This window comes from Suricata suricatta, chromosome 10, assembly GCF_006229205.1.
Source record: "Suricata suricatta isolate VVHF042 chromosome 10, meerkat_22Aug2017_6uvM2_HiC, whole genome shotgun sequence".
Taxonomy (NCBI): Eukaryota; Metazoa; Chordata; class Mammalia; order Carnivora; family Herpestidae; genus Suricata; species Suricata suricatta.
This window is the reverse complement of record NC_043709.1, coordinates 30,407,828-30,431,686: the sequence shown is the minus strand read 5'-3', so window position 1 is coordinate 30,431,686 and position 23,859 is coordinate 30,407,828. Positions and strand designations below refer to the sequence as shown.

Genomic DNA, 23,859 nt, shown 5'->3' with positions numbered 1-23,859 from the left:
CTTCAAACTGTTTTTCATAAATTCTCAACTAGATATTTCATAAAGGTTAGACAGCTTGAACTCCAGTGAGTATGACGTATTCGTAATAAATATTTTGTCATGTTAAGTGAGATTACATATGAAATACTGCCTTTTTGGTATTTTATTTATATGTTACATATTTTGTGTTTAAAACATGTTTTAGATTAACTTTTTTCCATCTTTATACAGGTTTGATAACCCAGCTGCTGTAAGTCCAACTCCTACAAGGCAGCTTACTTTTAACTACCTCCTTCCTTTGAATGCTTGGCTTCTATTAAATCCTTCGGAACTCTGCTGTGATTGGACCATGGGAACAATACCACTTATAGAGTCATTTCTAGATATTCGAAATCTTGCCACATTTACTTTCTTTTGCTTTTTGGGGGCTTTGGGGGTATTCAGTCTCAGATACCCTGGTGATTCTTCCAAGACTGTTTTAATGGTAAGAAAACATTCTTAATTTTTCAGATGATATGACATTCACTTGATGTAGAGACCACCTTTAATTTGTTAAAGTATCTTCTTAGAAACAGCATTTTTGTTTATTTAACATCACCCTAATTTATTAATTTATTTTAGGTTATCTAATACATATCAGTATTTCATATGCAGACATGTATTCAGCATGTAAAGTAAAAACTGGTTATGAATTTTTCTATTGGTAGGAACTCATATTAAGCATCACTTTTGGCATCATTATCTTCTATTTCTTTATACAAGTAGATTATACACTTCTTATGAGGAAATTCATATTATATACTTTGTTTTCTTGACACAGAGAAGAGTGTCACGTAAGATAGCTAGAAACATATAGCCCTTTAGTTCTCATTAGTAAGACTTTCATTATTCCTTGAGTTATTTTTTACGGTGTTCGGAGGACTCTGATTATTTACAAAGTCTTATGCAGAGATGTATTTCTTTATAAATTTCTTACTTTTCTGTCACTCTAACAGTTTTATTTTCTCTTCTTCTAATTTTTGAAGACAATAATAATCTTTCATGTTTTCTTGAGGATTTGCTATATACCAGAAAGTGTTTTTAATATTTCACAAAAACATCATACTTGGCTGTACTCATTAGGTTAATGTAGTCATTCAGTAAAGACCTTTTGTTGTATTCTGTGTTCCAGGCAGCATTTTAGGCCCTGAGAATGTGATAACAATAAGTACAAGGCCCTGGTTACCAGGGAACTGGCATTTTGGGAAAATTTGAAGTTAATCTCTGATATTTAGAGAAGATTGAAAGAATATAGAGTTTGGGAGAAAGATCATATTTATTATTACTTTTTAATCTGTTGAATTTGATCCTAGTGGGGAATTTGAATAACGCCTGGTGCCTAGAGTTCAGAGGAAATGCCTAAGCTGCACGTAAAAATTTGGTTGATTGGCATAGAGAGACTAATTGAAACTAGGATGTGATTAATAAAGTCTATGGGGGAGGTTATAGTTTCTCAACGGGGGGTTTGTCACTTTTCTCAACAATAGTAACCAGCTATTACCATTCTAGATGCACAGAATAGAAGATAATCCATACATGTAATCAATACCTTCAAGTATTTGGTCTTAATTCTTCCTCAGTAGATATTTGAAAGGGCTAGATAGAGTGAAAAGAAACCTACAATTAGGTCTTTAAAAAAACTCCTATTTTGATGGGTACCTGGGTGCCTAAGTCTGTTAAGCATCTGATTCTTGATCTCAGTGCATGTTTTGTTTTCATGGTCCTGAGTTCAAGCCCCGTGTTGTGCTCCACACTGGGTGCAGAGCCTGCTTAAAACAAAATAAGTCAGTCAGAGAAAGATATCCTGTGATTTAACTCATATGTAGAATTTGAGAACCTTAACAGATGAACATAAGGGAAGGGAAGGACAAATAAGATAAAGACAGAGAAGGGTGGCAAACCATAAGAGACTCTTACATACAGACAACAAACTGAGGGTCGAAGGGGGATGGGAGGGTGTTAAATGGGTGACAGGCATTAAGGAGGGCACTTTTGGGGATGAGCACAGGGTGTCATATGTAAGAGATGAATCACTGGGTTCTACTCCTGAAGCCATGACTACACTGTATATTAACTAACTTGAGAAGAAAAATAGAAGTAAATTAAAAAAACAAACAAGAGAACTTCTATATTTAGATATTGTGTTGAGAAGAATAAACCTAAGTAGGAGACAGACCAAGTGGACAGAAAGGTACGTTAAGTGTTTCAAGAACAATGAAATGATTATCACTAACAGATGCTGTGAAGCAGAAAAGTGAGATCGGTCATATTTGACCTCTTTTAGGTATATTACTAACTTAAATGAAATTTATTTCTTTGGAGAAATTTGATTAGGAGATGAGGATGTGAAGATTGCTAGTGTAGATAACCTGTAAGGTAACTCAACTTTGAATATCTTAAAGGATGAGCAAACTTCAATTTATTACTACATAAGTGGGAGAATACTATGACGCTTCAAGTGTAACAGACTGATGATCTCATGTAGAGCTTGGAGCAAGTATGAGGATCTAACTTTAGTATACCTTCAGAAGTAGGAGAATCACTTTCATTGGCGTACTCAGTTGGATGACTTTTAGAAGCAGGGGATATCATTAATGGGTTGATTTGCAAAAACATACTTGTTGATTTGAACTGTTGGTTAAGTGGGGTTAAAACGAGGGAGAGAGAGTTGGGGAGAGAGGGATGCAAAACTTGAGAGACTATTGAATGCTGAGAATGAACTGAGGGTTGAGGGGGAAGGGGAGGGGGGAAAAGAGGTGGTGGTGATGGTGGAGGGCATTTAAGGGGAAGAGCACTGGGTGTTGTATGGAAAACAATTTGACAATAAAATATTATGGAGGAAAAAAAATAAAATATATTATGTAAAATTTTAATATTAAAAAAAAAAACCCAGCTACTTGTTACCTTGGCTATAAAAGTCCTTTCCTAAGAGTGTGGGAACTTGTTTTACACCTAAAGGACATAATGGATGGGTAAGGTAACTTAAATATATGTTGTCAAAGGAGATATTTAACGTTGAGGAAACAAGAGCATATTTAAATATGGGTAGGAAGCATACAGTTGATTACAAGGTGGCTGAGTAAATGAAGAATGCTTAATTGTGAGATTTGTGAGGAGCAAGGGCAATGTAGATAGAGGTCAGATTTGGCCTGAGGTAGATGGAGACACCTCTTATGTCACAGAATGGATGGAAATACACATGAAGGTGGACGTTTGTATGTATAGGAGCAGGGAATCCAAGGAATTCTTGTCTTACAGCTTTAGGTTTCTCTGTACAAAAGTACAGTCACCTGCTGAAAGTGACATGGATCAGAAGTTTGAGTAATCAAGATTTAAAATATAGGAGTGGGAGTGAGCCTACTAAAGAAACCTAGAAATTCTGAGCAATCTTAAGATTCGATTTGAAGTTGATGATCACGAATTTATGATGATACTAATCTATTCTCTTTTTGGGACTGCCTCTAGTAGTGCTTTGTTGCTCAGGTAAATACAAAGCAGATATATGGTAGAATACATCTAAAGCTGAGGTTCTGCTAAAAGAAAGGAAAAATAAGGAAGATTGGGTGAATTTAAAGTTTTGGCAAATAAAGTAATAATTTATGTAATGTAAGCTGAAAAAAAGTATGGTAGTGCCAATGAAGTAAGCATAGATTTATATAAATTTTATTTTATGTATATAAAAAAGGAACAGTTGTGACCTTAGGTATAACTGCCGTAAGGTAGTCCTAAACATGTTATTTTTTATGGTGATATTTTCTGAAGATCAATAGAAGGGATTAAGTAGGTCAGAGGAGTACCTGCCAAGTACCAGATACCATGTTAAGCACTTCTTAAATAAAATGTCATGTATCTCAACAATATAAATAGTTATTAATCCCTGTTTATGAAGAAACACTGATTGACAAGATAAATGAGTCATTAATCTTATGTTACATAAAAGGTAAGAAGTGAAAGAGATTTGTTCCAAACTCTTTGAGCTTTCCACTACCATCTTTTCTTTTATTTTTTAATTTTTTTAATGTTTTTTATTTTTAAGAGACAGAGTGCAAGTGGGGGAGGGGCTCAGAGAGAGAGACAGAATCCAAAACAGGCTCCAGGCTCTGAGCTATCAGCACAGAACCCTACATAGGGCTCAAACCATGAGATCATCACCTGAACTGAAGTCAGATGCTTAACCATATGAGCCATTCAGACACCCCTAACACTGTTTCTATTAAAGGGAGTTTTATATTACTGAAGAAGGAACTTATGGTAGCCATAGTTACCTAGGTTGGTATATACCAGTAGAGAACATATTAGAACTTTTGATTAAGTTATCATTAGAGGCATTCCTTATCTATGAACTGGTAGGTCTTTTGTGAAATTGCCTTTTGTGTATGTAGCTTATGCAGGATAACCAATGCATGTTTGGATGAATTTAACACTTTTAATTCTTTTAAATAAGTAAAATTGCTATAAAGCCATGAATTTTTTTTTTTTAATGTTTGCTTATTTTTAGAAAAGGACTACATATTTAGGAAGATCTCTGTTTCACTGTTTTACAGCTAGCTGGTTATTTTTATGAAGCACTTTTGGGAAATGGAAAGTGAATTATTTACTCTTAATGTTTTACCTTTTTGATCAAAAACCACTAAAATTTCAGATCTATAAATTAGCATGATCTGAGAAGTTTGGTAGTGCTTTAGAGTTATTTCCTCATTACAAGTCATTAATTTGTGATATATGGAGAAAGTATTTTTTAATGTATATATTATATATTTTACTAATAAAGTATAATAAAGAAAATACAGTCTTTCCTCTCAAACTGTTAGAAGACTCTCAGACTTCTGAAGCTGGAGGAACAATTTGCATAGCTTTTCAATTAGATACTATAAAATGAATTAGGGTAACAAAATATGGAAGCATATATTCATAGAAACAGATTTCCTAGTAACAACCAACTTCCTCTCACAAGTTATTTGTGTGCTAGCTGTTTGTATCCTACCTTTTTAATGGCTTTATAATCTGGACCATATGTTAACTCATTTTCAAAATGGCAAGAACAATCTAAGCAAGCATTTTTAAGTTTTATTTCAATGTACTGTGTAGAGTTTTAGAAGTTCTTGTACAATAAAAGTCTACTATTTAATGGGGGCAGTTTTATTTTTATATATATACTAAGCCTCTGTCAAATGTATGTGATCCATCAGAATGTTATGCAAAGTAATGCTGGGCTACAGAAGTAGTAGCCTAGTTTCTTATCTGCTGTACACCTTGTGTCATTTCTTCAATTATGAAGATGATGTGAATAGTTACAGTAGTAAAATTATAAAAACTGGTATTCTTGGTTTTGTTTTGTTAAAACCTGTTAACATCTTTATCAGTTTATTTTTACTACACATACATAAGTTGGATGTATAAAGGTTATTGTCTTATTTTAGATATATTCTCCCCCAATTTTTTTTATTTAATTCGATGAGCCCTGGTTGTGAGTTCTAGCTTGATCTCACTTTGGTGACCTGATGTCTGTTATTACTGTCCCTAAGTTGCCTTCCTTATGTTCACGTTAATATGTTTAAAGTATTACTAAAAATGGTCCACCAATACAGTGTTCAAATTAAATGACAAACTATTTGGGTTTAACTGATGAGTGTCCTCCTATTTCTTTAGTAAAATATCTTATTTTTCTTTGCAGGCACTTTGTCTAATGGCATTACCATTTATTCCTGCATCAAACCTTTTCTTCCCAGTTGGATTTGTTGTTGCTGAGCGAGTATTATATGTTCCTAGCATGGGGTTCTGTATTTTGGTAGCCCATGGGTGGCAGAAAATCTCAAACAAAAGGTGCATTAAAATGTTAGTTCATTTAATGCTTACTAACTATAGAATTAAGTGTGATACATTTAAGTATTGAAAATGTTTAGTTTTATAAATCATACTTTCATACCATTTTATTTTTCATCTTGATCGTTTCATTTTTCTGTAATTCAAGTTAAGAAAGCTCCATGGCACTCACCTCATCCTGTGTTCTTTGTTCTATTTGTATCATTTTGTCATAAGCCTGAGACATAACACACTTTGAGTTAGACCCAAATGAAAACAAGGATATTATTGAGACTAAAGTTACAAATTACCATGCCACTTCTATATGCAGTGAACTATGATATAGTCTTACTTAAATGAGTCAAAATGATTTAATATATGTAAAATCCATATAGTAAGCAATATGTAATTTGATATCATTACTATCTTCATCATAACTACCATGTCCTAGTGTCCTGTAAAAACTAACAATCAAGGAAAAGAATATTCATACATATATATGCAAGAAATGATCACTGACTCTGCTTTTTCACTTCCTAGTTATCCTTCAACATACAGAATTCTGTCTTCTCTCTGTATCATTGCATCCTAGTAACTAAATTGCTTGTATTTAAGATTTCTTTCCCTGGCATCTGTAAAAAGTCTCTCTCCTAATTCTCTTCCATGTCTGTTCATCTCTGCTCAATATCTTCTCAGATTCTTTTTGCTATAACTGCTCTTTAAATATTTATTTCTCAGAGTTTTGTTCAGAGCCATTTTTCTCACACTGCATATTCTCTCTGGATGATCTCATCTATGTCTACAGTTTTTGCTAACATCTACCAAGCCTTTTCTCTTAACTTCTACCCATATATCGATTTATAATCACAATACCAGTTTTTGAGTGCTTACCACATGCCAGGAGCCATGATAGACTCTTTAGATTTGTTTTCTCATTTAATCTAACATTCCTTAACTCTGTTGTGCACATTTGAAAATTGAAGCTCATACAGGTTACTGAACCAGATTACCTTAAGATCACACAGCTAGTAAACAGTAGAGTCTTGATTCACATTTACATCTTACTGCTTCCAGTGTTCGTGTTCGTTCTGATTCATGCACTCTTATGCTGATTAAGTGGATCTGTCAAAATGAAAGAAGTTGAACTGTGTTACTGAGACAAAAACAGACTCAGAGAACATTAGCAATGAATGTGAGTGTAGGGATTATTGAAATACAGCCTTTTTATACATGAGGAATTGAGTCCCAGATAATTAGCCTAAAGCTATATAAGTAATTTGTACCTATTACATAAAGAGTTAGTTTTACTATGACTTATCCATAAGTAACTCTAGCTAAGCATGTAAAAATATCTGAAGAATATTGGGATAATCTGTGGTATAGATGCAGTCTCAGTAAGCCAAAAATTTTAAAAGTACAGCCAATGATCAAGGTGACCCTTGATAGACATAATTAAGAATGTTCAAGTTGTGGGGTGCCTGGATAGCTCCATTGGTTGGGCATCAAACTTTAGCTCAGGTCATGATCTTGCAATTTGTGGGTTCAAACCCCTCGTAGGGCTCTGTGCTGACAGCTCAGAGCTTGGAGCCTGCTTCCAATTCTGTGTCTCCCTCTCTTTCTGCCCCTCCCTTGCTCACACTGTGTCTCCCTGTCTCTTAAAAATAAATAAAATATTAAAAAAATATATTCAAGTTGTAAGTAAAGGCCCCAAAAAGAAAGTCATACTTAAAAATTGGTTTATCAGTTTATCATTAAATCTAAACAGAATTTTTGAAATAGAGACAAATTGTGGAATGTTTAATATAATTTAAGACTGAAGTAGAAGGTAGTGTGCATAATATTTAATTTTGTTGGTATTGCCTTTGAAGTTGAATGATTATGAGAATCATCCTCATTCCTTAGAATGAATCCAAACATGATATTTGGGGATATTTAGCACATTTATTACCGCTATTCTAAAAGGTAAAATGCTTCTGGTGATATAGGCAATGTTTTTATTTTGCTTTTTTCTCTTAAACAGTGCATTAAAAAAGCTATCCTGGGTTTGTCTGTCTATGGTGATATTTACTCATGCCTTAAAAACACTCCACAGAAATTGGGATTGGGAGTCTGAATATACATTGTTTATGTCAGCCTTGAAGGTAAAGTATTACCCAGAATAACAGAAAATTATGTCATTAATGATTTCTTCCAGTCACGTGTAAGATGTTCTTACATTTAATTAGACAGTTAACTGTCTATTTTAAGTACTTCACCAAAAAACTAATAAAAATTTGTTCTTTATATAATATATACTGTAACCAGTGCTCTGAATAGTACTTAGTTGTGTCTACAGCATATATGAATAATTTCCTAAATACTATACATTTGTTGTAAGCTCAAATGATAATAAAATGTTTAAGAATACCATAGGGGAGCCTGGGCAGCTCAGTTGATTAAGTGTCCGACTGCGGCTCAGGTCATGATCCCACAGCTTGTGAGTTCAAGCCCCGCATCAGGCTCTGTGCTGACAGCTCAGCCTACTTTGGATTTTATGTCTCCCTCCCTCTTTACCTCTCCCCTGCTCATGCTCTGTCTCTCTTACTCAAAAATAAACATTAAAGAAAATTCTTATTTAAGAATTTATATATATGATTCAGTAGTTCTGAAAATGCACTTTTTCTTTTCATCTTTTAACATCTCTAAAACCAGAATAAATCTTACAGTGAGAGGCATCTTAATATTAGTGACTTTTTTTTCTTAATCATGAGTCTTAGAGCTGATGACATCTTAGATTCAATGAAATAAAATCCATAACAAAAAATGGCACCTTACTATATGGAAAGATAACCAGTAGTTACAATTTGGTAGTTTAGATAGGAACTGGCTGAAAGGAGTGGTAAAGCATCTCTGTAGAATGGACAACACCTGAGAATAAGGTCTTTTTAAAAATCATAAAATATGGCTTTTGTAAAAGTTAAAAGCAATGATTTTGTTTTTCAGGTGTTTCTCTTCAAATCTATAAATTCTTACATTTTTTTTTGACTATTTGTGTACTCCCCATTGCCTGGCTTTACTAGAATACTGCCTCATTCCAGTAGTCAATGTGACTTCCTGAGTTGACATCAGTTTAATATCACATGACCTCCTTTAGTCTCAGTAACTCCATGCTTTCCTCTAGCTCAGAAGTTTGTAAATAGAAGACTTCTTTACCATTCTTCTTAATCTGCATTCCAGAAATACCAGTGGAGACCCATAATTTTTAAGAATTCTGCTTATCCTTATTCCTAGGACAATCTCAAAACCACAGCCCTAGTCACTGAAGTTAGTTCCTTGGCCAGGTACTCTCCTCTTCCTTCAGGAACACCATGCCCATCATCAGTGAACTTTGAAAGCACGGATCGGCGTAGAACTTTAATCTCAGGGTTCCCATGACCATAATAGACCATACACATAGCTTTATAATAAGCCTAAAAAATGAATAGTGCAGTGTTAAATATTTCAAATACCTTCTCTCCCAAAAGAATATAAAAAGAGCAGGAGTTTTCAAACAGCACTGTGGCTTGTTTTTTGGTTTTCTTTTTAGTAAACTCTATCCAGTGTGGGACTTGAACTCACAACCCTGAGATTAGGAGTTGCATTCTCAACTGATTGAGCCAGCCAACACCCCTTGCTGCTTTGATCAAATAAAAGTTTTAGTAAAATTTTAAAATATAAAATCATACTGCTGTGGTTTTAGTATATTGATGTTAAAAGGAAGGAGAGAGTAAATTTAGTGAAGCTGTGTTCATTTGGCTCCTTTCTCATCTCTAGGGAACACCTCGACGAACACTCCATTTCTATTAATATACCAAATATCTTTGTTACTTGGAGATATATGTGTATATATACACACACACACAAATTTTTCTTTTTTTGGGAGAAAGTCTGAATTACTTTTTCAAGTTAGTAAGGTATAATTGACATATAACTTTGTATTTGTTTAAGGTGTATAACATAATGATTTGATTTATGGATATATTACAAATTAATTACTGCAGTAAGTTAACATCTATCACCTCACATAGTTACAATGTTTTTCTTTTGATGAGAATTTTGAAGATCTGTTCTCTTGCCAACGTTCAAATATACATTACATCATTGGTAACTATAGTCACCATGTTGTACATTGCATCCATAGAACTTATTTATCTTGTAACTGAAAGTCTGTTCCTTTGACCACCTTCAACCATTCATGGATATTTCTGTAGAATACTCCATTCCTAATGGTATACCAAATAAATATTTGCATTAATTTGAGTTGTATTTTTTAATTGTAACTAATTTTTATCTATGCTTATGTATTTAAGGTAAATAAAAATAATGCCAAATTATGGAATAATGTGGGTCATGCTTTGGAAAATGAAAAGAACTTTGAGAGAGCTTTGAAATACTTCTTACAGGCTACACATGTTCAGCCAGGTAAGCATTATTAATTTTTTTTAAATATTTTTTAATGTTTTTATTTATTTTTGAAAGAGAGAGAGAGAGAGAGACGGCATGAGCAGGGGAGGGTCAGAGAGAGAAGGAGTCACGGGATCTGAAGACAGCCTCTGGGCTCTGAGCTAGCAGTCAACACAGAGCCTGACGTGGGGCTCGAACCCAGAACCGTGAGATCATAACTGAGCCAAAGTCGGACAAGCATTATTAATTAATAAAACAATTTGAATAATTTCTTTGTAAAACTTGAATTATATTTGGGGATAATAAAGCAGGGTTTTATTTTCAAACTTCATTCCAAGTGACTTGAATAGTGTAGTGCTCAATGCTGGCTTATTTTGAGTTGGATTCTATGTTAGAGCTACTTAGGCATTTAGACATTTAGACTTTTTTTTTTTACACATAGCAGAGTTGTTGGGTGGTACTGATAAACAATTTCAGTGGAGTATACTTTTGCCAGGTACAAGCACTCAGTTTTGAAATAATTTTTCCCCTCATTGTCAGTTGTCACTTTTTGCCTTTTTTGGAATACGTGTTGATACTTCCTTTAGTATGGCTTCTCTACCATATTCTCAAAATTGCTGTTTCTAATAAGCCATGGGCTAAGACAACAGGTAAAGCACTTTATTTGGGATTCTTTCTCTCCCTCTCTCTTTGCCTTTTCCCTGTACATATGTTAAGTACTTGAAAAAGTACATAAAGTTAGAAACATTGAATTTGGTAATTAGAGACATCTTAGCTTGTTCTTTGTTTTTTAGTTGTGTTCTTCATACATTTGATAGATGAAATGGCATGTATGGAAAAACATCAAAAGTCTTTTTTTTTTTTTGGTCAATGTTAGACATGCACAGATAGATTTATATAAGATTAGAGATAAGGGGTATCAGGACTAGGGGTAAAACTTCGGAATAACAAGTATATACAAAACCTTGGAACAATTGAGCACATAAATAGGGATTCATAACATTTTAAAGTTACTTTAAAAAAGTAAAATATTGAGTCTGAAGGCTTTTCTTGCTTAGCCAGAATAAGAATATAAAGTATCAGTGGTCTGAGAAGGTGATGTACATGTTGTATGAAATGAGATATTGTGATTTTTTTTTTTATGGTTACAAGTGTTTAAAAAAATTCCAATTCACAAAGATAAAATGTTTACCAATGGAATACAGTTTCCATAAACATCTTTACAGGACAAGGATAGATTTTTGTCAGGAAACACTAAAATTCTGTAAGGTTTATTTTGATTTCATTTTTATCTATTTCGAAATCTTTGAAACTGTTTGAGTTCAACTTTGATGTTGTCAATATGGAAATGATTTTAAAGAGTATTTACAAGTTTTCAGGTGTTTATAAATTTTTCTTTTTATATGAACTGACAGATAATTTTGTAGGTAGGAAATACTGGAAGCAGCCTAGATGCCGGGGCCGTCAGTGTGAGAATGCTTAGCTTCTTTGTTGATGGAAAAAGAATTATTAGGCACAAAATTGCCTAATACTTGCCAGTTCTCATTTACATTGAATTAAAGGTGGCTGCTAGACTCATGCTACTGTTGGTTTGGATGGTGCACTCATAATAGCAGGATTGTTCCTCGAAATCCTAAGCTTTTTATAAGTCATTTAAATGTCATTGCCTTTTATATCTTGACTGCTTTTCTAACTCTTTTTGTTTGTCTGTTTTTCAGATTTAAATTTACTCCATTAATGGTTATTTCCATCTCTAGAATCTTAAACCTTTATAACATACAAGAAATTGCTTAGAAATTTGTCTTTCATTTCATTAGATGTGTTGTAGGATATCTAATTGCTATCTTAGTTATTTGAGAAAGTAGGGCTGCCTTATCCTTGTGTCTGAAGTCTTCATTGATGAAAATTGAATCTCCTTGGCATAATTTTAAGAACCTGATTTCAGTGGGTGTTAATTTGCTTGGTCTTTCATCCAAGTAGATATAACTTCTTTCTTTTATTTTTTTATTAAAAAATTTTTTAATGTTTATTTTTGAGAGAGAAGATAGATTGTGAAAGAGGGAAGTGCAGAGAGGGAGAGGGAGACACAGAATCTGCAGCAGATTCTAGGCTGTGATCTGTCAGGACAGAACCCAATGCAGGGCTCAAACCCATGAGCCGTGAGGTTATGACTTGAGCCAAAGTCAGACACTTAACCAGCTGAGCAACCCAGGTGCCCCAACCTACTTCTTTTCTAAGAGTGATTGGACTGATGTCAGTAACATTGTAAATACCTCACTGATAATTTTGTTTATCTAAACTACCGGTTTCTTTGTTCTCTCCTTAAATTCTTACTTTATAATTAATTTTTTCAGTTTCTTAGTTTTTCCTAAGGAACTTTCTGATCTCTGTAGTAAATGGTATAGATTTAAGGAACCTGGATAGCTCAGTCAGTTGAGCATCTGACTTTTGTTCAGGTCATGATCTCACAGTTCAAGGGTTTGAGCCCCATGTGAGGCTCTGTGCTGACAGCTTAGAGCCTGGAGCCTGCCTTGGATTCTGTGTCTCCCTCTCTGCCCCTCCCCTGCTCATGCTCTTTCTCTCTCAAAAATAAAAAAAACATTTAAAAAAATAATTTAAAAACTTAAAAATTTTTAAAATTTAAAATATATAAAAATAAATTATATAGATTTATTTGACATTTTTAAAAATGAGCTATATAAGAGCAAAGACTACCTACTCTATTTTTGTATGCACTTAGTAATGCAGTGAATTTCAACCTTGGTTCTACATCAGAACCTCCTTTGAATCCTTTTAAGAACATTTTCTCAGGTCCTGTTTCTATAGATTCTATTTTGATAGAGCTAGGTGGTGCTGAAGTTATCTGACTTTTTAAAAGTACTTAGGTATCCTGATTTCCAGCCACGATTGGGAATGGTTTGCCTAAGCTAGTTTTTTTCCCCCTTGCCCTCTCCTGAAACCCCTTGAGACTCAGCAATACATCAAAAAGCAAAAAATCAACCCTTTCCTCCCAATCTTGTCCCTTACTTCTTTAACCAAACCTGTTATTACAAGTGACATTTTCTGTGCAGTGTGCACAGTTACCAGCCTGAAACATAATGTAGCAATATTTTAGGACTGTTACTCTCCTCCTAACAGAATCCCTAAGGTATACCTGCTTGGCTCCTATGTGCAGTAGAAAACTATTCCACAGTTGCAAAATCATTGGTGTCACAGGCAAGTAGTAATCGTAATATGAAACCTTGTGTCTGCTAGAGATTCATGTTAAATAACATCTGTCTGATTTAAGATCTCCCTTCTATCTTTATTGCAAACCTTCGACATATTTACTGGGACAGGTGTCCTAAAACTAGTGTGCAGTGGGCCCTAATATCTTTCTTAATTAAATAGCATATTCTTTTCTTTCCCAGGAGAAAATTTGCTGTGGGTTTGATTCTCCATATCAGAAAATTAGGCAAAAGTTTCTGACACATTGATAGTAACACAACCTTTTAAAAAGTTATAAACATGTTATGTAGAATGGACTGCTGCATCTTAAGTGGTACTGGAGAATCCTGACACTTTATTATACTTGGATTCTGACCACATTCACAAATGTTTTAAAAAACAAAATTGCAAAGCTTTTTCAGTTTCTTTGTCCTATCCCACCATGCATGAATATTTGTTAGTTGTAACACTGGAAATAATTTTAGTAATCAGGATCTTTTTCACTTGCAAATCTTTTTACTTTTAGAGTTGAGCCATACATTTTGAATGAATTCTAGAGCTATGCAATCAAGGAAATGGAAGCAAGCCTTAGTATAGTATTAAAATCTGAAGAGAAATGATACATATTTCTTCATTATAGATATTCCTCTATATCTCCCCTTTCATGTCTTAGCCTTTCAAGAATCCATCCAAATAGTTTTTTCATGTCATATATGCACTTCCTATCCTTCGAGTACTTTGTGACGTAATTTTCTAGCATTGCATTCATCATTCTGTGGTAGAAGAACTTTGAGGAGGATGCAGGACCTGTCACTTGCTTTTGCATTTTTTGCCTAGTGTTTCTGTTGCTGGAAAGATTTCGTTTACATTGAATACCAGTATATTTCCCAACAAATGATTTTTTTTTTTAATTTTAGATGATATTGGTGCTCACATGAATGTAGGAAGAACTTATAAAAATTTAAATAGAACCAAAGAAGCTGAAGAATCTTACATGATGGCTAAGTCCTTGATGCCCCAAGTAAGTTGTCACAATTTATTTCTATTGTGCCATATCTACCAGATGTGCATACTGAATAGAATGTACCTAGGTTATCTTTTCTTCAGTTTGCCAGTATAAATGTAAAGTATCCAATAAATCATTTATTACTACAAGTTTTCATTTAAATTCCAGTTAATATACAGTGTGATATTAGTCTCAGGTATACAATATAGTATTTCAACACTTCCATACAAGTGCAAGAAAATCTCCATTCCCTATTGTACCCGTCTTCCCTCTGGTAACTGTCAGTTTGTTACCAACTGTTACTCTATACTACATATAGAGATATTTAAGAGTCCGTTTCTTGGTTTGACTCTCTTTTTTGTTTGTTTCTTAAATTCTACATATGAGTGAAACCATATACTGTTTGTCTTTCTCTGACTTGTTTATAATAGTACTACACGTTTTATAAAAGATTATACTTACTTTCCTAGTTTACTTAATTAAAAAATAAATGTCTAGGGGAGCCTAGGTGGCTCAGTTGGTTAAGCATCTGACTCTTGAGTTCGGCTCAGGTCATGATCTCACAGTTGGTGAGTTTGAGCCCTGCATTGGTAGTGCAGCGTCCGCTTGGGAGTCTCTCTCTGCCCCTCCCACATGCTTGTGCGTGCGCTCGCTCGCTCGCTCTCTCTCTCTCTCTCTCTCTCTCTCTCTCTCTGTCAAAACTAAATAAAACTTTAAAAAGAAAAAGGTTAAACTTTTCTATATAAAATATTTTATAAATTTATGAATTTTAGATATTCTTGATTACAAGTTATCAGTGAGTTAATAAATGACTTTAACTGAAGAGATTTTTATATGTACATTAAGCATTAAATACATTATTCCTATCAAAAGATAATGAATAAAACAAAGTAATAAAATGAGGGGATACACCTCCTGCTATAATGTGTTCAGTTGTTACAATGACACATGCACAAAATTCATTGAATATTACAGTCTAGCATGGAAATTGGAAAGTCGGATCCTGTCTTTCATCAGAAAAGATAGTTTGTGTTTGCAGTGCACCTGGGTGGCTCTGTTGGTTAAGTGTCCAACTTTGGCTCAGGTTTTAACTCGCAGTTTGTGAGTGAGTTCAAGCTCTATGTGCTGTGCTGACAGCTCAGAGCCTGGAGCCTGCTATGGATTCTGTGTCTCCTTTCTCACTGCCCTTCCCCCACTAATGCTCTCGGTCTCTCTTTCTCTCAGAAATAAATAAGGATTAAAGAAAACTGCACTACAGTTTTCTCAATGGTAGTATTCATTAATATAATAATAATTATTAAAATATTAAAATGATTAGATATAGTTTGATAAATGTTTTAAAAATAGTTGGACCACATGAGCTTAAGCATTGTTTCAGTCCTAAGATTGTAAAGTTGTGTTCAATATAGACTTTTATCAGATATAATTTATTATTTTCATAGAAAATTTGTGTCTATATATATTTTATAACCTTTATGTAACCTGAATAATCAGTTAATAAAATTTTATTTCCGGGGCGCCTGGATGGCTCTAGCATCTGACTTTGGCTTGGGTCATGATCTCATCATTTGTGAGTTCAAGCTCCACATCAAGCTCTCTGCTGTCAGCAAAGAACCTGCTTGGGATCTTCTGTCCCTCTCTCTCTCTCTCTCTGCCCCCACCCCATTCTTTTTCTCTCTCAAGAATAAACAAACATCTTTAAAAAAAGAAAATTTTATTTCCTAATTCCATCAGACAAATGAGGCTTTAGTATAACTCTTAACAAAATTAACCACCCTATTGTCAAAACCAGGAAATATTTTGCTCACAACATGGAAGTTGACATGGGGTAATAAATACATTAGAGGAAATAGACCTGAGTTCTCTCTGTTCCTTGTCTGATACAAAAATGCTAAGAGAACTTAACCTCAAAAGTTTAGAATTATAGTATTTTATAAAATTATGCATAATAAATAATAATGAAGATAATAATAATAAATAAAGAACTAACAATATTCCATTGAGCAGGCATGAATGAAAAAATACTATCTCCTTTAATACCACAAAATATTATTTTATTAACATTTTTTAAATACTGCAGATGCTTTCACATTTTTATGACTTTTCAATATAGCAATAAAACTGGTTCCATAACCTTTTTTATGTGGTTTTTATTTATTTATGAGAGACAGAGACAGTGCGATCAGGGGAGGGTCAGAGAGAGGGGGAGACACAGAATCTGAAGCAGGCTCCAGGCTCTGAGCTAGCTGTCAGCACAGAGCCCGATGCAGGGCTTGAACCCACAAACCATGAGATCATGACCTGAGCCGAAGCCGGACGCTCAACTGACTTAGCCACCCAGACGCCCCTCCATAACCTTTTTTTTATGTCGTGCATATTTTAAGTAAGCTACTAGGAATACTTACTTTTTATTACTCTTAGGTACTGAAATACCCAGTTTTGTTTTTCCTGTACAGATTATTCCTGGTAAAAAATATGCAGCCAGAATTGCCCCTAACCACCTAAATGTTTATATTAATCTGGCCAATCTGATCAGAGCAAATGAGTCCCGGCTGGAAGAAGCAGATCAGCTGTACCGGCAAGCAATAAGCATGAGACCCGACTTCAAGCAGGCTTATATTAGCAGGTATTGTGGTTCCCGTTAAGCTGTCATTATAGAGAATTGAAGCTGCATCTGCATGTACATTTTGACTGAACTAAATTGCGTTTTTTTTCTTTTAGTAATCTTAGTTGACAACCAACAGCATAGAAACATAGCCTAGTTTAGACTTAAAATCAAATTTAATTGATTTGATTTGAAATTGCCTGTAACTTGTAGCAAACTAAGGTTTTATATGAAAGAAAGAGTAGAAGCTTCTTAGTTTCATTTGCTTCTTATTGTCCCATTCATTTTTACTTAAAATACCTGAAACATATATTTTCTAGTAATTACTTCTAATATCCATCTCTCAAAAGCTTTCTTAAATACTAACAACTGACTGGTTATTACGCCTTTTATTTACCACAAAGAAACTTTTTAGTTGTCAGAATAAAAATTTTTGGCCTCACGTGTTAGAGAGGCTTAATATATTTTACCATGTAAGGATTATCATTTGTATTATACTTGAGGAAAATTGTATTTTAAACTCTGGCTCGTCCCCTGGCCCAGAAACCTAATCATAATTTTTAACATTGTTCCTATGGGGAAATGTGTTCAGAATTTAATAAGTTTTTGAGCTAAAATCTGTTCATAAATTGGAGGCTGTCTTACCCAGTAGTTGTTGAAATTAGCTAAGTTTAGTGGGGCTGCATATAGAAATAAAATCTGTCATGTATTAATCTATGAAGAATTATTCAGCAATCTACATTTAAAAAAAATAACATCTTGAACAAATACTGATTCCAGAAGTTGTTTTAATTGAGAATATTAGTCATTCATTTGATTTCATTCCTATGCTGATACTTAAATGAAATAGTAGTATAATAAAAATCTCCTCATATTGCTGTTTAAGTATATTTGCACATATGTACTTAAGCAAAATGCCTTTTTAAGCTCTAACAGAAAATAGAACCATATTAGGAAGATTTGTAAAATGGTTTTCAAACTGTGATTTTCAGTTCCTGATGTGTTCCTCAAAGGTATCTGCAGGTGGTGCTAGTGCCCTCCTACATGCCCATTAGCCAACTTTTTAAAAAATAATTCTCTTTTTGTTGTTTTGGAGAGTTTTTTCTTTTAATCAATGGCCATCTTATAAGAATACATTGTAGAATATTAATATAAGAGGAGGCAAAATTTTCATTCTGCTCTTTATAAATGAGACTTCTAATGTAGATTTGAATACTGGAATTGCCTCATCACTACCATATTTATTTTGCTTCTTCAAATGATATTACTTCGTCCCCTGGAAACTTAATCTCCTATTCTTGCCCCTGCCATTTTTCTAATGTAGTCTGGTCTGCCTTCTTTCAAGATATAATTAAAGAATATATTTTCTCTGTCCTTTCTTGGATACCTCCCAATATCTGACCCTTTAAAGTCAGGTATGCTTTTTCTTTCTTTAATAATATTTGAAAACCTAACAAACCAAGTTGGCCAAACTAATAAGTTCAGGTTTGAGGGCATTTTCAATTAGTTAATTTTGATAGAAAACTTTAAAAGGCTGGATTAAAAGGAAAAAGAAAAGCTGTGAATATGTGGAAAAGTTTGAAACTTATGAAAAACAGTATCTGCAAACTGACATACATGGTAATATTGTGAGTAAAGCTTGTGTTTGATTTTTTCCACAGAGGAGAATTGCTTTTAAAAATGAATAAACCTCTTAAAGCAAAAGAAGCATATCTTAAAGCACTAGAGCTGGACAGAAATAATGCAGATCTTTGGTACAACTTGGCAATTGTTCATATTGAACTTAAAGAACCAAACGAAGCCCTAAAAAATTTTAATCGTGCTTTAGAACTAAATCCAAAGCATAAGCTAGCATTATTTAATTCTGCTATATTAATGCAAGAATCAGGTATGTTTTCTTAAAATATTTCTATATTTAATTATAGTTTGAAATATAATGAAATCTGAACTTAAATTACATTATGTATAGCAGATGTTTTCTGAATAGTTTATATCAAAACCGTGCATAAATATTAGAATATTTAAAACACTTGAAGTAAAGTTTTCAAGTAACATGCCCTAACACAATTGTTAGTGTTTTGAGTATATGATGAGACTTACTATTCAGGCTGTCCATCAGTGCCTTTTTAATGTATTTTGTCAATTTTATGCACAGAAATATGTAATCTCTCATAAATATTATACCATCCAAATAATCAGAACTTGGAACATTTTTTAATATAATTATATCTAGAAAATGAGCATTATATGTTTTAGAAAAAAATGTATATTCTCTTGATTTGTAAGACCAAGTACTTTTGGTATCATTTTATAGTTAAGTGTTATTTTCTGAGGTATTGTTATAATTCCTTATAATTTTTTGTAATTTAACAAAACTAAATTATTCATGACAGTAAATTAGGATCTTTGACATGGGTATTTTAGTACTACTACCAAAGGCACTATATATATTTATAATTTTAATTTTTTGTTTGAAAAAAATCTCTACATTTAGATTTTGTAGTTAAATTTTAGATACCTTTTGAAAACTTTTATCAAAAAAAGAATCATAAAATCATAGTATTTGAGTTTAAAAGGGTATCTGAGGTTTGCTTTTGCCATTCTTCTACTTAGTATATTAGAGTAAGGACCAAGTAGCTCTAATACCCCAAATATCATATGGCTGGCTAGTTTAGTAAAACTAGTTCAAGATAAGAACTTAAGCTGAGTGATTTATTTTACAATGTTTCTTATTCATCTTATTGTCAAACGTATAGAGGGAGATATTTTTATGCCTGGTATTCAAAACATAAATTTAGAGAAAAACTAATGTTTTTGTAAAGTTAGCTAGCCTTGGCAATCATGGAAAAATGCCCATTTTTCAACACTACCCTAAGGTTTGTAGTTGTGGAACTTGATTTTTTTTTAATTTATTTGCAATAGGAACTCTCTCTCAAATACTTGTTTCTTGAATCCTAATTTATATTTAAATTTATAAGCTTATATTTAATGGTATGTTTTTACTTTTGGAAGTCCTAAAAAATTTGAAGTAATTCAAAAAAAATCTGATTTTGTAAACCTGAAACATTCTGTTTATCCAGTAGTAGTTACTATTGCTGAGCTGTTTTATTCTAGAAGATTCAGCAGGCTAACCCAGAGAAGTTAAGTAATTTGTTTAATATAAAAAGTCATAGTGTTAATAGAGTCCAGATTAGGATACATGTCATTGTTGGCAAATCACATACCTCTTCCTCTTGTGTGTTCTTCCTCTGTTACTCTTGATTAGATTCTTAACTAAGGAAATACTTCATCCTGTCTGGTTTTTTGAGGCACTCTTACTCTTTTAAAGGAAAAGAAATAGATAGTCATTTCAATGTTTCAAACACAACTGTTTTTCCTGTGAAAACTTTGGGTTTATGTTTCATTCTACTTTTTGATGTAGGTACAGAAATTAGTTGTTTTGATGCTGTCTTTTTGTAATCTAACTAGATAAATACTGCAAGTGACTTTTGTTCCTCAGACTTAATTCATTTAACAATATGTCTTTTTCTTTTTTTAAAAAATAATTATTCTTAGGTGAGGTTAAACTCAGACCTGAAGCTAGAAAACGTCTTCTTAGCTATATAAATGAAGAGCCACAAGATGCTAATGGTTATTTCAATTTGGGAATGCTTGCCATGGATGACAAAAAGGACAGTGAAGCAGAGATGTGGATGAAGAAAGCCATAAAATTACAGGCCGATTTTAGAAGTGCGTTATTTAATCTGGCTCTCCTTTATTCTCAGACTGCAAAGGAATTAATGGCTTTGCCAATTTTGGAAGAGTTACTCAGATACTATCCTGATCATATCAAGGGTCTCATTTTAAAGGGAGACATTCTGATGAATCAAAAGAAAGATATACTTGGAGCAAAAAAATGTTTTGAAAAAATTTTGGAGATGGATCCAAACAATGTGCAAGGAAAACACAATCTTTGTGTTGTTTATTTTGAAGAGAAGGACTTACTAAAAGCTGAAAGATGCCTGGTTGAAACATTGGCATTAGCACCACATGAAGAATATATTCAACGTCATTTGAATATAGTCAGGGATAAAATTTCCTCATCTAGTTTTGCAGAACAGCCAGTATCCCCAGCTGGTAAGACTTCAGGTGGAGAAGGAGACAAAATTCCAACTGAAAATGTAAAAGAAGTAAGAAGTGAACCTAGACCTACACAGATCATAAAATCAAGTGATAATAAAAGTCAATCTAAGTCCAACAAACTATCAGGAAAAAATACAGACAAAGAGACCCCCCATAAAACAACAAAAGAAATCAAAGAAATTGAGAAGAAAAGAGTTGCTGCTTTAAAAAGACTAGAAGAGATTGAACGTATTTTAAATGGTGAATAGTATAATTTATCATGTGACAATGTCTTCAAAGAACTTCAGTCTCTTACGTGATTGCTTATACTGGGAGCTTTGAAAAAATAACAAGTGTACACATAACAATCAGTCTATCATGAGCTGCCTCTACATAGGATCAGAATACGATTTTCATTAAATACCTGTCTTACCCCAGGGTATGTATTATATAAGATATGACAGTAGTTTTCTGAGTTTTGGTGAATATAGCAGAAACACTAAGTTACAGTTGGCAAATTTGTATCTTTTATGTAGAAGGAAGATTCTTCCTGCAGAGTAATCTTGACTACTCTCAATTAAAAATAATATAAAGCCTGAATGATTAACTCTTGGGGGCAAATTCAACATATGCTGGCTTATTCTGTGAATTTGCATTTATTAGTTGACTTTAGTACCTTCTGTTACCTGTTGGAATCTGAGTAGTGAAATGAATAGTGAATTGAAAACACTATTGAATACATTCTTTTTTTCTTTGGTAGCTTCTATTTAACGAAGGAACTTTGCACCACAAAAGAATACTGGCTTCCTTTATGTTATGTTCCTTGGTTGATTTTTTAGAAGGACTGCCAGATGAAACTTTTTAAAATCAATCATGTGACATGGTAGTTTAAGAATGTATTTTCATAGTTGTATGCTTGTCCTTAACTTTACTCTGAAATGCAATTTTTAATCAGGTAAAGTTTGAAATACATATATATACACAAATACATATATATATACACACATACATATATATGTATATATACACACACATTTCTAATGGTGCTCATATATACTGTATTTTTATTTTTTTACATACTGAGAGTTTCACAGCATGATCCCATGTAAATCATAACTATGTTTGATTTTTTTACTCCTCAAACTATGAAGGTTTATTAGGGTCTAGTCATATTGAAAAAGTCCCAATAATTACAACTTCATTTAAACTTTCGAGTTAAAAGATTGTAAGATTCTCTTTCATCTGAGTGTTCTCTCTCTAGTGTTATTTGAATTTTAATTGTTTCAAAAACATACTTTAATCATTCTTAGATACTTTAAGCAACTAAATTGAGTTTTTTATTTAACTGAAGGCAAAACAACGTGACGAAGTTTTATTTTTAAACACTTAAGTTCTTGATATCTTCCTATGATGTATATTTTTTTAAATATTTATTTTGACTACTGAGATTTCATAAAAATTTTAAAGCTGTTTTAATTCCGTCAACTATGGAAAACAAATTGCTATTGTATTTTCCTATATATGCATATATTACAGTTTAACCAAAATTGTATCAATTTTTGGCCTATTTTCCAGCTACAAAAGGTAATTAGCCTCCTAAGGATTAATAGTTGATTTTAACAAATTTAAACCTGAAAACTGTTAGGTTGAAGAGTAGATGTAAATCAAATTTATTAATTTATATCTGATTTTTTTGAGTTAAAATACATTTCAAAAGAGTTTTACAATACTTAATAAAGTTGGTTTTCATTTAAAATGTTAAAGCTCAAGCTATCATCCTGAGATAATAACTGATTTCTAATTATGTAGAATTTCAAAAACTATATTTCTTTTCCTTTGGGATAACTAATTTCTAATTATGTTTCAAAAATAATATTACTGTAAGTTTTTATAAAGAAATATTTTCTAAATAGGTCACAAGAAATATAGTCTGCATTAAAGACCCACTCTTACTAGCTTCCCTGAGGTTGTGTCATAGATTTTTTTTTTTTTAGGCAATTTAAATCAAGCACTGATACCAGTCATAGTTTATTTTTGATTTAGGAGATTCTGTTCAGGATTTAAAGCAATACCCAGTTTCGGTTTTTAAATTATGGCTTTGTGACTCCAGATATAAGATGGAGAATACCTCATATACTATGACTTGAAAAACGAAATCTATGTTAATCTTATGTTCTCTCCACATATCTTGAGAAAATGTTTGTTTGATCTCTTCTGTTACAGTATCAAGTGAGGGTAATTCAGAAAAGTAGAAGAAAAATCTTTCATGACAGCAGATCATAATAAGAGCTTTGAGTAATATTTTAATAAAATTGTATAACTATTCAAAAGATAAAAATATATTGGTATCCAATGATTTTTATAGAAAAAAGAATTTCCTCTTTATTGCACTTAAAGCAACACCTGTCATGTAGGAAGTGCTAATTATGTTTGAGTTTTAAATTATTTAAATCAAATCCATCCTGAGTAATAATTTTTCCAAATTAATGTTTCAACCCTCACTTCATATTAGACTCATCTGGGGGGGCTCTTAAATATGGACCCCACCCCACAACAATTTAATCTGAATTTCTTAGGGAGGGGGCCATTCGATTTTGCTTAAAGCTCTGAGATTCTAATTTGTAGTGAGGGTTAATGACCATTTCTCAAAATTCGTTCAGGAAATTCTAAGTTAGCTCAAGAAAATCCTCCTATCTCT

The 23,859-nt window shown here is 32.9% G+C and overlaps 1 protein-coding gene across 2 annotated transcripts in view; it reads left to right on the top strand.

Annotated features, from left to right (window-relative positions):
* TMTC3 (transmembrane O-mannosyltransferase targeting cadherins 3) overlaps window positions 1-23,859 on the top strand; it is a 103,925-nt gene that overhangs the window by 26,148 nt on the left and 53,918 nt on the right. Inside the window, exons 7-14 of one of the 2 annotated variants that reach the window (XM_029955357.1) lie at window positions 211-463; window positions 5,693-5,841; window positions 7,841-7,961; window positions 10,149-10,260; window positions 14,367-14,470; window positions 16,912-17,081; window positions 18,722-18,948; window positions 20,616-21,600. In XM_029955357.1, the coding sequence (XP_029811217.1) occupies window positions 211-463; window positions 5,693-5,841; window positions 7,841-7,961; window positions 10,149-10,260; window positions 14,367-14,470; window positions 16,912-17,081; window positions 18,722-18,948; window positions 20,616-21,430 (1,951 nt within the window). In that variant the 3' untranslated portion in view covers window positions 21,431-21,600. Of the gene's footprint in view, window positions 1-210; window positions 464-5,692; window positions 5,854-7,840; window positions 7,962-10,148; window positions 10,261-14,366; window positions 14,471-16,911; window positions 17,082-18,721; window positions 18,949-20,615; window positions 23,500-23,859 lie in introns of those variants that run through there. The other variant, XM_029955356.1, reaches the window with a different exon arrangement.